The sequence below is a fragment of the Phoca vitulina genome, unplaced genomic scaffold (assembly GCF_004348235.1).
Source record: "Phoca vitulina isolate PV1807 unplaced genomic scaffold, GSC_HSeal_1.0 scaffold20, whole genome shotgun sequence".
Lineage (NCBI taxonomy): Eukaryota > Metazoa > Chordata > Mammalia > Carnivora > Phocidae > Phoca > Phoca vitulina.
The window spans coordinates 1,375,400-1,391,036 of record NW_022589723.1 but is presented as its reverse complement, the minus strand read 5'-3'; the positions used below and the strand labels follow the sequence as shown (position 1 = coordinate 1,391,036).

Below are 15,637 nucleotides of genomic sequence, written 5' to 3'. Positions count from 1 at the left end.
CATACTCCAAACAAGCAAACTTTGTAAATAATGTTGCCTCAGAGAAGTTATTACTCTTTACTAATTCCTCAGAGAACATGCAATCATTAACTTTTTAAAGATCCAATGGGTTGGAGGAGAAGAACTTTCCTAATGCTATAGAGGCCAAGTCCCAGGAGAACATGTGATGAGGAAAGTGTACTCTTAATTTTTGTAAAGCAATAAAACTCTTTATCCAGGTGGACAAAGAAGTATATGGTTCATCAAACAGGTCCTGTAGAGATTTGGTAGATATCAAAACAATGATATCTTTACCTTCTGAGCACTGCAGAAGGTCATAATACCTCTGTGTCAATCCCTTTCATTCCAGAATTTCTTAATGTTGATTTATTAATGCTCCTGGTTTGAAACATTTAAAAAATATATACGTACTACTAAAAGAAGCACGAAGACAGCTTCCACAAATCATTCTAAAAGGCTTTTCCAAGCACTGGTGTGGACAATAGGTTGGAAGAAAAATTGCTTTTGAAAATTTTGTTTGTGCCCCAAATGTAAGCCCTCACAACTTTCAGAACTCACATTCCCACATATTGCCACACACACACACACACACACACACACACACACACGCACACACACACAGAAAAAATTCAGGGAACTCAGATCCCTGACATCTTTTCCATGAGAATGTAGGATAAAGTACATTTACTTATAACACAAAAAAAAACAAAATATTTGGCTTCTGTCTTCCGGTGCAAATTTTTAACTTAAACAAGCATATAAAAAAATCAATGCCAAATTTTATGAGGGGAAAAAGTCTTCAAAAAATAAAGTCCCATACGTAGCTGTTATTTTGCAAACTGTTACAGGTAAAAGATTAAATGAAAACTTAAAGCCACTGCTTCCAACAGAAAACACTGCAACACTGCAATATTAAAAGTCAATGCTGGTAAGTAACATTATGGTATAACATTTTTATGATGCTTAAGCTAACAGCAATAGCAATAAAAATGAGGCATATTGGCTTTAAAATTACTGCCAACTTGCTATACAATATGTCCATTTATTTTTCATATTTAAATTATATGTTAAGCAATATATTTAACTGAGATGTAAATAGTAAAATTAAAACCTTTACTGAGTCTATTGCCCTATAAGATGGGTTTAAGATGAGAAACTAGTACATATATTATGTGTTAACTTTGTGTTATATGCTATCCAGAAACTACCGTACATCATCCCTGCTCCAAAATAATAAGCTTTACAAAATGAGTTTAATTTGGGGTGCCTGGGTGGCTCAGTTGGTTAAGTGTCTGACTCTTGATTTCAGCTCAGGTTATGATCTCAGGGTCGTGAGATCTAGCCCTGCCCAGCATGGAGCCTGCTTAAGATTCTCTCTCTCCGAAAGACATGTATCATATGACCTCACTGATAGGAGGAATTCTTAATCTCAGGAAACAAACTGAGGGTTGCTGGAGTGGGGGGTGGGGTGGGAGGGATGGGGTGACTGGGTGATGGACACTGGGGAGGGTACGTGCTCTGGTAAGCGCTGTGAATTGTGCAAGACTGTTGAATCTCAGATCTGTACCTCTGAAACAAATAATGCAATAGATGTTAAGAAAGAAAAAAAGAAGAAGAATGTAGCAGGAGGGGAAGAATGAAGGGGGGGAAATCGGAGGGGGAGAAGAACCATGAGAGACGATGGACTCTGAAAAACAAACTGAGGGTTCTAGAGGGGAGGGGGGTGGGAGGATGGGTTAGCCTGGTGATGGGTATTGAGGAGGGCACGTTCTGCATGGAGCACTGGGTGTTATGCACAAACAATGAATCATGGAACACTATATCTAAAACTAATGATGTAATGTATGGGGATTAACATAACAATAAAAAAAAAAATTAAAAAAAAAAAAAAAAAAAAGAGTTTAACTTTACCAGTTCTATCATGGTACCATAATGAGGAAGAGATTCAGAAGCAGGCAAAGTTTGTTTCTGTGCAGCCAGCTACCTACTATGCCCAAAACTCAGAGTACATAACCAAAACAAGTAAACTACATTCTCTTCCTACCTGATGATTCTTTTGAAAAATGACCCCATGTTCATTGTCTTCTCTTCATTTTGAAAAAGGAGCACATTTAAAACTAGTCCTAACTGATGACAATATGTCTCTTGACCTTGCAGGTTACTGACCCAATGAATGTCTCTGAGTCATATTCCAGCTTTGCTTCTGTAAGAGAATTTATACTCCTAGGCTTTTCTTGTGAGTGGAAGATTCAGATCCTCCTTTTCTCACTCTTCACTACAACGTATGTTTTGACTGTAACAGGGAATGGGGCCATTGTTTGTGCTCTGTGGTGTGAATGGCGACTCCACATCCCCATGTACATATTCCTGGGAAATTTCTCCTTTCTAGAGATCTGGTATGTCTCTTCTACAGTACCCAAGATGTTGGTCAATTTCCTCTCAGATAAAAAGACCATCTCCTTTACTGGATGTTTCCTCCAATTTTATTTCTTTTTCTCTTTGGGAACATCTGAATGTTTCCTCTTGGCCGTCATGGCCTTTGATCGGTACCTTGCTATTTGCCATCCCTTGCACTACCCTAATACCATGACTGGGCATTTCTGTACCAAACTGGTCATTATCTGCTGGGTTTGTGGATTTCTGTGGTTCCTGATCCCCATTGTATTCATCTCTCAGATGCCCTTCTGTGGTCCAAACATTATTGACCATGTTGTGTGTGACCCAGGGCCACTGTTTGCATTGGCATGTGCCTCTGCTCCAACAACCCAACAGCTTTGCTATACTCTAAGCTCATTGGTTATCTTTGGTAACTTCCTTTTTATCCTTGGGTCCTATATACTTGTCCTATTAGCTGTATTGCGTATGCCTTCAGCCACTGGGAGACATAAGGCCTTCTCAACCTGTGGGTCTCATTTGGCTGTGGTATCACTATTCTATGGCTCTCTGATGGTCATGTATGTGAGCCCAGGACTTGGGCGTTCTGCTGGTATACAGAAAGTTGCAACTTTGTTCTATGCTATGGTAACTCCACTCTTCAACCCCCTCATCTATAGCCTTCGGAATAAGGAGATAAAAGCAGCTCTTAGCAAAGTTCTGGGGCATCTCAACATAATCCAAGATATACTAGATGATCCCTCCATTATCAGGTCAGTATAGTATCACAAAAAGCAGTCAGGATTATATAGTTATTCAAATCTTCAAATATAAGCCTACTGATATTAACTATATCAGCTTATGAAATTAAACATCTATGGGGCCACTTATAATCATAAAGTGGCCAGATTATATAGATAAATGAAGTACTGGGTTCTTCTTTGGCACTTAGAGTGTACATAAACTAGGGAATGTACACATCTGGGTGTTTTCTGGATAGTTCATATGGTTCTCCTGTGATAAAAATTTCTGTGTTCTGTTTGATAATTTAGATTAACAGTTCTGGGATCAATTAAATTATATAATTTTGTTTGTTTAGTTTTTTGATTGTAAATAAAATAAAAGTGTATTTTTTTCTGTTTGTGGTTCTTTTCTTATTTGACCGTATTATTTTGTTGATCTGGCACCCCTGCTAAATAAACGCTTAAAGCAATTATCCAAAATTTCTATGGGACCATAATGTTATGCTAGCCTAATGACATTCCGACATATATTGTTTGTTTTCCTTATACATTACCCCTTTCCAATCTCCTTAAGGGGCAGATTCTAATTCTAACAACATCAATCAAAATATTCAGGGATTACAGTATTCTGAGTGTCAATATTTTTACCTAAACAAAGTTTCACCAAAAGCTTAATTGGTCAATTAATTGGGTTTTAGATAATAGAATATCTCCTCCTAAAAACTGGAGAGGGAAATTATTTACTTTGTAATAAATTACTTAAGTTCAAAAAAATAAGTGACAGTTCATTGTTATTTGTTGCTGCAACATTATTAAAATAACAGTAAGGAAAATTTTTAAGGAAGAAAAGCATCCAGAATTCCATCACTTTACAATGATACAATACACTTTACATTTTCATTTATATGTATGTTTATTTAATATAATATCAAACTTGTTCCTATAGTATACCAAGTTTTTATAACCATTGCTTTTTAAGAACTTTAATATGCCATTCAAACAATATGGTATGGATTGTAAATTTTTGTGTGGTGAGATCAATATTTTCCTAGAAGGAGGATTGTCCTTCAAGTAGCTTGAAAATTACTTTTGCCCGATATAAGAAAGGGAATTTCCAGAAGGGGGATTAGGACAAAAATGCATGCCACAACTACACAATAATTATCACTTAGAATTATTATCTAGGGATTCAGACCCCCTTCCACCCACCACCAATCCTTTTGTTATACAGTACAGTTATTTCCATTCTTTTATTGCAAAAATTAGTATCTCAATTAAATCTTCATAAAGATTTGTCATGATGATGCTTTGCAAACTAGATTAGGACTCATTATCTAATCTAAAACTGCCCCCGGAAAATCCAGGATGTAAGACTCCTATATGCATGTATCAATTTTCCCTCTGGGGTTTTTATCTTAGAACAATTTCCTGGGAGAGAAATGGATTACTCAGTTCAAAATATAAGACTGCACTTGTGATTTTTGAAATGGACACACTCTGATTCATATCATGCTTGACTTGACTGAAACTCTTTTTTTTTATTTTTTTGCCTGTTTTTAAAGTAATAATTACATAAATTTGATTATTAAGATATTAAAATATTTTTTCATCATCCCAATCATTCATTTTTCTTAAGTGCTACATGAGGTGCTTTGTTGAAGTTTGGGAAACAAATTTATATTTAATTCTTCCATACACATTCATGACTTTTGACTAAAATCTTAGGGTTGTAGTGCTTCATTTTTTTGTTGTTGTTCTTATTCTTGGTTTTTGTCTTTCAAGGATTTTCTAGCCACTAAATCAGTCTCTCTTGTTGTTTATTTGGATATAAATATTTGCTTATCAACCTCCTAAAGTGGTATCACTGAGAAAAGGGTCTAGTTCTTAATTTCCATCACTGTATTCATTTTCTTATTTTATGCTCAATACATGCATGGCAGAGTGTGTTACCTGCATACTTACTATCCATTTTTCTTATCTTCCTTCTTAATACAATCTCAATTCTATTCTGGTGGCAATGTACTCAGTTTGAAAAATCAAAGGTAGCCTCCTTTATATAGGGGTAATTGTGTGGCACACTTCTGTTCAATCAAAAATGTAAGTGAAATATAGACTGCCTTCCTTCCTGCTGTCTGCAGCTCCAGCTGCTATTTTAGGATAATAAGGTGACTTTGAGGATGAAGATATATACTAAAAAGGATTTATCAAAAGCCAGGAGAACTTGAGTCCCTGATGGTATCTTGGAACTGCCTACCTCTGGACTGCCATGGACTATCTATCTCTAGAAGTGCATATGTAAGGGGAAAAAACCCAAATCTTTACCTTGTATAAGTTGCTGTTACTTGGGTTTCTGGTATACACAGCTGAATCTAAGTCTAATATATACAACAATTCTGGATTCCTGGATAGATCTTGAGTTTCAAATATTTATTGCATAAATCTTCATATAACATATGTAGTTATCGTCTTAATTTTTAAAAAGATTTTATTTATTTATTTGACAGAGACAGAGAGAGGGAACACAAGCAGGAGGAGTTAAAGGCAGAGGGAGAAGCAGACTCCCCACTGAGCAGGGAGCCTGATGTGGGGCTCGGCCCCAGGACCCTGGGATCATGACCTGAGCCAAAGGCAGATGTTTAATCAACCGAGCCACCCAGGCGCCCCTTATTGTCTTAATTGAAAAGAAATTCTTATAAGCATATCTCCTACATGCATACCTCTACAGTATTCATTTATTAGATAAATCCAGCCTTTTGGCCTGCATTGCCATGCAATTCTGAAGGTAGTTACATAGAACATAGCCATAGTTTCCAGGAGAGAAAGTATTGGCACAGCAGAATTCTTGCCAATATTGAAGTCAACAGAAATGGTTCCTTCACTTACTCATGTGACTTCGGACAACATACTTGATTTCATTGGGTCTCATCTATGAAATGAGTATGAGAATGTCTACCCTAACTCTGTCACAGTATTTGTGAGGATGAATTGAGAGAGTATGTCAAAGTGTTTTGTAAGTGATAAAGAGCTTTCCAAGTGAAAAATATTAACTGAAATCAATTGCATACATACTATGTATAAGATTCTATTCTGATTATCACAGCCGTTCTGTGAGGAAGGTATTATCATTAGCTCTGGTTTAAAGATTTAAAAAGTAAGCAAGAAAGGATAACTTGTCCATGCTTAAGAAAAATGAATGATTGGGATGATGAAAAAATATTTTAGTATCTTCATAATCAAATTTATGTAATTGCTACTCCAAAAACAGGCAAAAAAATTTCAAAAAGAGTTTCAATCAAGTCAGACATGATATGAGTCAGAGTGTGGGGAACCTTCTATCTCTTGAACACTAAATTACCCAAACTCAGTCCTGGCTCTGATTTCATGATTTCCTTCCATGAAGTTTGTTAATGGCTCATATCCTCTGGAAAAAATCTTACCATTCAGATAATTATCTACCATTCTCTTTCTTCTTCTTTCTCCTCTATACCCCCAAACTCAGTTTGAAGTTCAAATTCCCTCTGGTAAGATTATGGGCTCTTTTTCAATCTTCCTGCTACAAAGGAGTTTAATATTAAGACTATCAGGAAGATGGAGAGGAAAGACATAGAAATGGTGGAGCTAGTGGGTTGTTCTTATTGCAAAGAAGAAAACTCTCCTGAGAAATGGACAAGAGTCTTATTCTTTCAAGTGTCAGAAGGATATGATACAAAAGTAGTGAGATCTGAAATCTCCAAACCAGACTAGAAAAGAGGAAATCATGAAGTAGGAAAAGTTGATAAGAGGGAAAAGAGAGAAAAAATCATGCAGATTTGGGAGAAGTTACAAAGTTAACAAAGCACTCTCCTCTTTGCCCTAGCTCTTCCCAACTTGAATTTAGATTAACCTATGTGTGAGAGAGGGCATAGGGCATTGTGGAGGAAAGAATCACAGAAGAAAGGCTTTTATATCCTTGTTGTAGGAGATGAGAAAGAACTCTTCCTGAGAAATTTCAACTCAAAAGTAAATTAAGTGCTACCCCAGTACCAGGTAAGCTTTGTGGGCAAGACAGAGCAAGTAGTGGAAACTGATAAGGAAGAAAGCAAAAACAGAGAATTTCCCCTACACAGAGATGCTGGCCCTCTCTAGGGGAAGCCAGAGGCCTCAAGCTAGGCAGGGGCTAGGCAGAGATTAAGGGAAACATTTGGGTATAAGCTTGCCACAATTTAACTGGCCAAATGAGGAACTGTCATTTGTGGACTATCTAAGTGATGGCTCAGATAATTCCACCAAAACAAATTTCCTAAGGACAAAGGATACTCACTCACAGTGGAACTGTTCTGTCTTCCTAGGATCTCTGCCCCAGTGACATTGTGTCTCCTTGGTCTGAGATCTATTTCAGGCTTTGAAATCTCCTGGATACTAAAATAGAAAAGGAATATCAAGAATAACAGGACATTCTATTTGACACAGTCAGAGACTGCAGTGTGAGCAAAAGAAACAGCCTTTCTAAAATGCAAGGGGGTTGCCAAGGAGCCCGTGGAAGAAGGCAGCCGTGCTTGTGGTGACTGAGCAGAGCCCAGTGACAGGATGCTTCTCACATCAACACATCAACCATGTACTTCAATCCATATCTGAAGGGATCCCCCTCTAAAGATGAAGATTGTTCTCTCTCCAGTCGGTGCTGGTATGGAGACCTGCACATCCCACACCAGTGAAACAGTTTGCTGACTAAATTTTTAAAAAAATGCTGGTGCCAGGAAAGATTCAGCACATTCTCTGTACTGGAAACCTTTGCACCAAAGAGAGGTACGACTATCTCAAGACTCTGGCCAGTGATGTTCATATTGTGAGAGGAGTCTTTGACAAGAATCTGAATTATCCAGAACAGAAAGTTACGACTGCTGGACAGTTCAAAATTGGTTTGATCCGTAGGCATCAAGTTACTGCATTGGAGACATGGCCAGCTTAGCCCTGTTGCAGGGACAGTTTGATGTGGACATTCTTAACTCAGGATACATACGCAAATTTGCAGCATTTGAGCATGAAAAAAAAATTTACATTAACCCAGGTTCTGCCACTGAAGCACATAATGCCTTAGAAACAAACATTATTCCTTCATTTGTATCAATGGATAACCAAGCCTCTATATTTGTCATTTATGTGTATCAGCTAATTGGAGATGATGTAAAAGTAAAAGGAATTAAATACAAAAAAATCTTAAAGCCAGGCCTGTCTTGCTGTTTTTTTCATTCCCCTGTTCAAATCAAGTAATTAAACATTTATGAGCCACAAGATCATATCACTTTTATGATATTTTATATTGTCTTCTGTTAATATGATATAAAATATTGTCTTCTGTTAATACAATGTTCTAAGCGTCTAATAAACTGTAAGAATATATTCCACTTCTGTATATGATTTCTATGAAAAAATGTCCACCACACAGTGTCATGTGCTAAGAAAAATTTACCCTTGTAAATACCCTCGAAGTTGATATTTGGAACTTCACTACAAAAGGTAGTGCATGAAGAAAAAGAATCTAAATTTTCTTGTATACATTTTTTTCTTTGGTAATAAAGAGTTATCTTTTATTTATAAAAATAAATAAATAAAACATAAAATGCAAGGGAATAGCCATGGAAATAGAATGACTCAGCATCAAGCATGTTGAGTGACATTCACAATGAGGTTGATAGTTTTGCAAGGTCAAGTCATGTAGATAGTGCATCCCCTGGCCCTTCTCCTCAGGCCTCTTCTGAACTTTTCACTGAACTCTGAAGCACACACAAATCTAGTGGTCAAGGAAAGGGAGCTTTAGTGCTTCCAAAGACAGCTTTATGTGATCACCCCGGCATGTAATCCTCATGGTGAACTCAAATGGAAGACAGAAAAGTCTGTATCTTTTGAGACCAAATCGTCCTTTGCCCAAAGGCATGAGTTACTGAATAAGCCTCAGCTCTGTCAGGAGGACGACACCCTCACTGTTGTTAGCTGCCATCTCACTCTGCCAGTCTGGCTTTCTGACTCTATATTTTTTGGGACCTAGAAGGGGGACATATGGTGACCAGTCATCTCATAATGAGAAACTGGAGGCCTTACCATGGGAGTGGAATAAGAAAGCAGTGAGAAAGTGTCAATGGAACCTCCTACCTCCATCACTATATTCTGAAAAGTATCAAGATTTCATTTTTTGTTTTAAGGCTTTTTTCTCTGTTTCATTCTCCAATTCACTTTTTCCACTTCCTTTATATTTTACCTGAACTAACTTTTGAGGCTCTCTTCATAAAATTGACATAAACTCAGCAATAAAACTTCACTTGAAATGTTTCCTTAGCCCTACCTGAGGACTTCTGTAGTGGAAAGACCACCATACTTGGAGGCAGGAAACCCAGGCTGTAGTCCCAACTCTGCCACTTTTACTTGTGACATCCAGCAAGTCACCTAACTTTTTTGACATTCCATTCCCTCATGAGTAAAATAAGAATAAGAATACATTATCCCACATAGATCACATGGCTAAGGATCAAATAAGAGTGTATGTTCAAGTCTTATTATGTTTGTATCATTACTATTTTTTCTCCTCCAATCTACCTTGTAATAAGACAAATAAATTTGCTGCCTGATCTTGGAAGTAGCCATTCATAGTTAAGGGCTCCCCTCCAGAGAACTTAGAAATTAGCGCTAATCATCCCTGGCAGGGGAGTCCTGCAGGACTGCAATCAGGAGTAGTCCATGCCCAACTCATTCATCAAGGTCACCAGTAAGAGAGAGAAGAGAGTGAAGGGGAATAGAGATCTTTCCATCGTTGATATTGTTTTAGGAAAAGGGGAAAGAAGAGGAGTGTCAAATGTGCCTCCCTAAAGACAAAAAGCCAATGGAAACAGAAACAGACCAGCAAAAAAATCCTACAACTTACAAGAGATTCCAGCAGAGAAATGGGCAACATTTCCCAATCCTCCTGCCAGGGATGATTAGCGCTAATTTCTAACACTCTGAGTGTTAACTACATCTCCAACTTATCTAGTGAGAACCCAGAGGGTCTGAGGTAGCTGAAGGCCTGAGATCTCAGTTGGAACCGAATTAAGATGCTAAAGCTAGGCTGGCTCTCCTTTCTTCCTGCCCCTACCTCACTGATGCTCTGGACACCCATTTAGAGCATAGTTCAGGCAGGCAGCGCCAAGGTCCCCAGAAGCTGAGCCATCTGCAACTGGGTTCTCCTGAGATGCTCGCTATCTATCCTCCCTCGCTTCTAGCACTGCTCAGCATGGAGGTATGGGTAGACATATGCCTCCAGTTTAGATTCTCAGTGGAGAGCCCTTCTTGTTCTTGGAGAGTCTTACCTTACAAACTTCCAGTATATTGCTGCATCTGAATAATACCACAGTTTATTTCCCTTCCCTGTATCACTTGCCTCTGTGAGGCTGCAGGCTCTACATTTTATCTAGCCATAAATCCCAGAGATTCTTTCCACAGCTTCCTCTCCTGGAACATGTACACTTCTGGTCTTATCACAAGGGTACAGAAGATCTGGGGATTCCTGAGCTGTGAGTGCTAGAGCTGGGGGACTTAGGTTTTCCTTATGAGCCAAGTTCAGTAAGTTGGAGATGCTGCTGAAGGAACTGCCTCAGATACAGGTGCTGGCATTGAACCACCTAAACCTCAGAAGCCTCTCTGGCTCCAGCTTCAGGGACTTGGGCATCCTGTGGCTGCTTCTGCTCAACTCTGAATGGGCCCTGAGGCTGGACAGCAGCCTTCAGGAACTAACCTCCCAAATGCTTCAATATGTTTCTCAGGTATTGCCTTCATTTGCCAGTAGGAAAGCTCTTGGGTGGGACCCTGAGCAACACAGGCCCCAAATACTTTTGTGTATGGGCTAGAGCAATCCATCTGTAGGGCCCATGCCTCTGACTACTCCAAGAGACCACTGCTCTTTTTCCTCTCTGGTCACTGCCCACATGACCCTGAGTTTCAGGACTTTCTAACCAGCTTCACCCTGTGCTTCTGCTGACCTTTTCTTGCATTGCTTGGCTGTCCTTTAATCCCTTTTTTATGGCTGGTGGTGGAAATTGGGTGGGTAGCACCCCAGAAGCCAATTCCACTATGATGTCCTTGTATCCCATTGTAGGCAGGACAGAGCCTGGTGCTAGAAGAACTGGTTCCTGTCCTGGAGAAGGGCAGCCAGCAAGGATTTGAGGCTATGCCAGCCACAGAGGGACTTTGTAGTCGAGCAGGACAAGATGGATGTATGGCCACTAGCATGGAGAGCAGAAAGCCACCCTTTATGTGCTCAGCTGCCAGGCCCTAAGAAGTTCCTGGTGCAATCTGAAGTTAAGGCTCACTACCTACCACTTGGTGGCCAAGTCTGGGACTTACTTCCTGCTGCTATTTCTGGACCTTATTCTTATTAGCTGCAGCTGCAGAGCTACCACCACCTTACCTGGTGGCTGCAGAAAGAGGACTACTTCAATTTGTCCCAAGAGAGATCAAATAGGATGACTTCTGTGAGCAACTCCAGAAAAGGCTAAAGAAAGGTGGACGAGAGAGAGTATTGGAGACTCTGAAAGAGAGATTCAGTCATGTAAGAAAAACTCCTAGGAGGGTTCTGCATGCCAGCACATCACTGGAAGCCAGGTTCAGAAGGGCAGTCTATAGGCAATGCTTAGTTCAAGCCCAGGTTTCACACTAAAATGATAGATGAAGAAACCAAATCCCAGTGGGATGACATATTGGAAAGCACTTGGTGTTTTAACAATGTTTATTCTTCCAATCCAGGAGCATGGGCTGTTTTTCCATCTCTTTGTGTCTTCCTCCATTTCTTTCATCAGTTTTCTGTAGTTTCTAGAGTACAGATCCTTTACCTCTTTAGTTAGGTTTATTCTTAGGTATCTTATGATTTTTGGTGCAATTGTAAATGGAATCAATTCCTTAATTTCTCTTTCTTCAGTCACATTGTTAGTGTATAGAAATGCAACTGATTTCTGTGCACTGATTTTATATACTGCCACATTGCTGAATTGCTGCATGAGTTCTAGTAATTTGGGGGTGGAGTCTTTTGGGTTTTCCATATAAAGTATCATGTCATCTGCGAAGAGAGAGAGTTTGACTTCTTCTTTGCCAATTGGAATACCTTTTATTTCTTTTTCTTTTTTTTTTGTCTGACTGCTGAGGCTAGGACTTCTAGTACTATGTTGAACAAAAGTGGTGAGAATGGGCATCCTTGTCATGTACCTGACCTTAAAGGGAAAGCTCTCAGTTTTTCCCCATTGAGAATGATATTTGCTGTGGGCTTCTCATAGATGGATTTTATGATATTGAGGTATGTTCCCTCTATCCCTACACTGTGGAGAGTTTTAATCAAGAAGATGCTGTATTTTGTCAAATGCTCTTTCTGCATCTATTGAGAGGATCATATGGTTCTTGTCTTTTCTTCTATTAATGTGATCTAGCAATCACATTGATTGATTTGAGAATTTGAACCACCCTTGCAGCCTAGGAATAAATTCCACTTGGTCGTGGTAAATAATCCTTTTAATGTACTGTTGGATCCTATTGGCTAGTATCTTGGTGAGTATTTTGGCATCCATGTTTATCAGGGATATCGGTCTGTAATTCTCCTTTTTGATGGGGTCTTTGTCTGGTTTTGGGATCAAGGTAATGCTGGCCTCATAGAATGAGGTTGGAAGTTTTCCTTCCATTTCTATTTTTGGAAGCAGCTTCAGGAGAATAGGTATTATTTCTTCTTCAAATATTTGGTAGAGTTCCCCTGGGAAGCCATCTACCCTGGACTCTTGTTTTGGGGGGAGCTTTTTGATTACTGTTTCAATTTCCTTCTTGATTATTGGTCTGTTCAGATTTCCTATTTCTTCCTATTTCAGTTTTGGTAGTTTCTAAGTTTCCAGGAATGCATCCATTTCTTCCAGATTGCCTAATTTGTCGACATACAGTTGCTCATAATATGTTCTTAAAATTCTCTGTATTTCCTTGGTGTTAGTCATGATCTCCCCCCTATCATTCATAATTTTATTAATTTGGGTCCTTTCTTTTTTCTTTTGAATAAGTCTGGACAGAGGTTTATTGATCTTACGAATTCTTTCAAAGAACCAGCTTCTAGTTTCATTGATCTGTTCTACTGTTCTTCTGGTTTCTATTTCATTGATTTCTGCTCTAATCTTCACTATTTCTCTTCCCTGCTTGGTTTAGGCTTTATTTGCTAGTCCTTCTACAGGTCCTTTAGGTATTTTTGGAAGAATAAACATTGTTAAAATATCTATGCTACCCAGAGCAATGTACACTTTCAAAGCAATCCCTATCAAAATACCATCGACATTTTTCACAGAGCTGAAACAAACAATCCTAAAATTTGTATGGAACCAGAAAAGACCCCAAATATCCCGGGGAAAGCTGAAAAAGAAAACCAAAGCTGGGGGCATCATAATGCCTGACCTCAAGCTATATTACAAATCTGTGATCATCAAAACAGCATGGTATTGCCACAAAACAGACACATAGATCAATGGAACAGAATAGAGACCCCAGAAATGGACCCTCATCTCTATGGTCAACTAATCTTCAACAAAGCAGGAGAGAATATCCAATGGAAAAAAGACAGTCTCTTCAATAAATGGTATGGGAAAATTGGACAGCCACATGCAGAAGGATGAAACTGGACCATTCTCTCACACCATACACAAAGATAAACTCAAAATGGATGAAAGACTTAAATGTGAGAGGGGAATCCATCAAAATCAGAGAAGAGAATACAGGCAGTAACCTCTTTGACCTCAGCCACAGAACTTCTTGCAAGACACGTCTCTAAAGGCAAAGGAATAAAAAGCAAAAATGAACTTTTGGGACTTCATCAAGATAAAAAGCTTCTGCACGGCAGAAGAAACAGTCAACAAAACTAAAAGGCAACCTACAGAATGGGAGAAGATATTTGCAAATGACATAACAGATAAAGGGCTGGTATCCAAGATCTATAAAGAACTTCTCAGACTCAACACCCAAAAAACAAATAATCCAGTCAAGAAAAGGGCAGAAGACATGAACAGACACTTCTCCAAAGAAGTCATACTAACATAACATAATAAAATAAAATTAAAAAAATAAATAAAAATAAAGTGATGCTAAAAAAATAAGTCATACAAATGGCCAAGAGACACATGAAAAAATGCTCCACATCACTTGTCATCAGGGAAATACAAAACCAAACCACAATGAGATACCACCTTACACAAGTTAGAATAGCTAAAATTAACAAGGCAGGGAACAACAAATGTTGGTGAGGATGTGGAGAAAGGGGAACCCTCTTACACTATTGGTGGGAATGCAAGCTGGTACAGCCACTCTGGCTGGAAAGTTCCTCAGAAAGTTAAAAATAGAGCTACCCTATGACCCAGCAATTGCACTACTGGTTATTTACCCCAAATGTATGGATGTAGTGAAAAGAAGGGGCACCTGCCCCCAATCTTCATAACAGCAATGTCCACAATAACCAAACTGTGGAAGGAGCCGAGATGTCCTTCAACAGATGAATGGATAAAGAAGATGTGGTCTGTATATACAATGGAATATTACTCAGCCATCAGAAACGATGAGTACCTACCATTTACATTGACATGGATGGAGCTGGAGGGTATTATGCTAAATGAAATAAGTCAATCAGAGAAAGGCAATTATCAGATGGTTTCACTCATGTGGAATGTATAAGAAATAGTGCACAGGACAATAGGGTCAGGGAGGGAAAACTGAATAGGAAGAAATCAGAGAGGGAGACAAACTATATGAGACTCTTGCCTGAGGGCTGTGGAAAGGGAGGTCGGTGGGGGGATGGGGTAACTGGGTGATGGGCATTAAGGAGGGGATGTGATGTGATGAGCACTAGGTTTTATATGCAACTAATGAATCACTGAACACTACATCAAAAACTAATGATGTAACATATGTTGGCTATTGAATTTAAATTTTAAAAAAAGCACTTGGAAACAAGGTATTCATTCAGAAAACAATTCTGATACCTACTGGTCCTCTCAACACTAGGCATCCTTTATTTTTAATTTTTAAAAAAGATTTTATTTATTTAAGAGAGTGAGTGAGAGAGCATGAGCCAGGGGAGAGGCAGAGAAGCATACTCCCTGCTGAGCAGGGAGCCTGATGTGAGACTCAATCCCAGGACTCTGGGATCATGATCTGAGCTGAAGGCAGACGTTTAACCCACTGAGCCACCCAGGCACCCACAAGGCATCCTTTAAAAAAGAATACACAAAAATGTTTTCTAGAATGACATCTGCATTTTTCATAATGAATTTATCCTGCCTGCTGAAAGTGATGTTTTTACTTGTTTGGTTAAGAAAAAATCTACTTTATTCTAGCAGAATGGTGCAGGAATCGATGAGATCTTCGTCAGTTCTCTGAAACTAGATTGAAACCATGTTTGCAATTCATCAAAGGTCCAAAAACTCAAAGAGTGTCCCTAACTCATGAGGCTCTGACAATATTACATGGGGAATCTAAGCACATAAATGTTAAGTGATTTACCACCC

General features: G+C 38.8%; 1 protein-coding gene and 2 pseudogenes across 1 annotated transcript; all 3 read left to right on the top strand.

Annotated features, from left to right (window-relative positions):
* Positions 1-2,142: 2,142 nt before the first annotated feature.
* LOC116640459 (olfactory receptor 11H12-like) lies at positions 2,143-3,156 on the top strand. The gene has a single exon (XM_032417507.1). The coding sequence runs from the start codon at positions 2,170-2,172 to the stop codon at positions 3,154-3,156; it is 987 nt and encodes a 328-aa protein (XP_032273398.1). The 5' UTR covers positions 2,143-2,169.
* A 4,552-nt stretch (positions 3,157-7,708) lies between these two features.
* Positions 7,709-8,366, top strand: LOC116640458 (annotated as a pseudogene).
* Positions 8,367-9,827: 1,461 nt separating this feature from the next.
* Positions 9,828-15,520, top strand: LOC116640456 (annotated as a pseudogene).
* The last annotated feature ends 117 nt before the right edge of the window (positions 15,521-15,637 follow it).

Bases quoted from the DNA above. Each gene is read 5' to 3' on its own strand.
- LOC116640459 (XM_032417507.1), top strand. From the start codon at position 2,170: ATGAATGTCTCTGAGTCATATTCCAGCTTTGCTTCTGTAAGAGAATTT.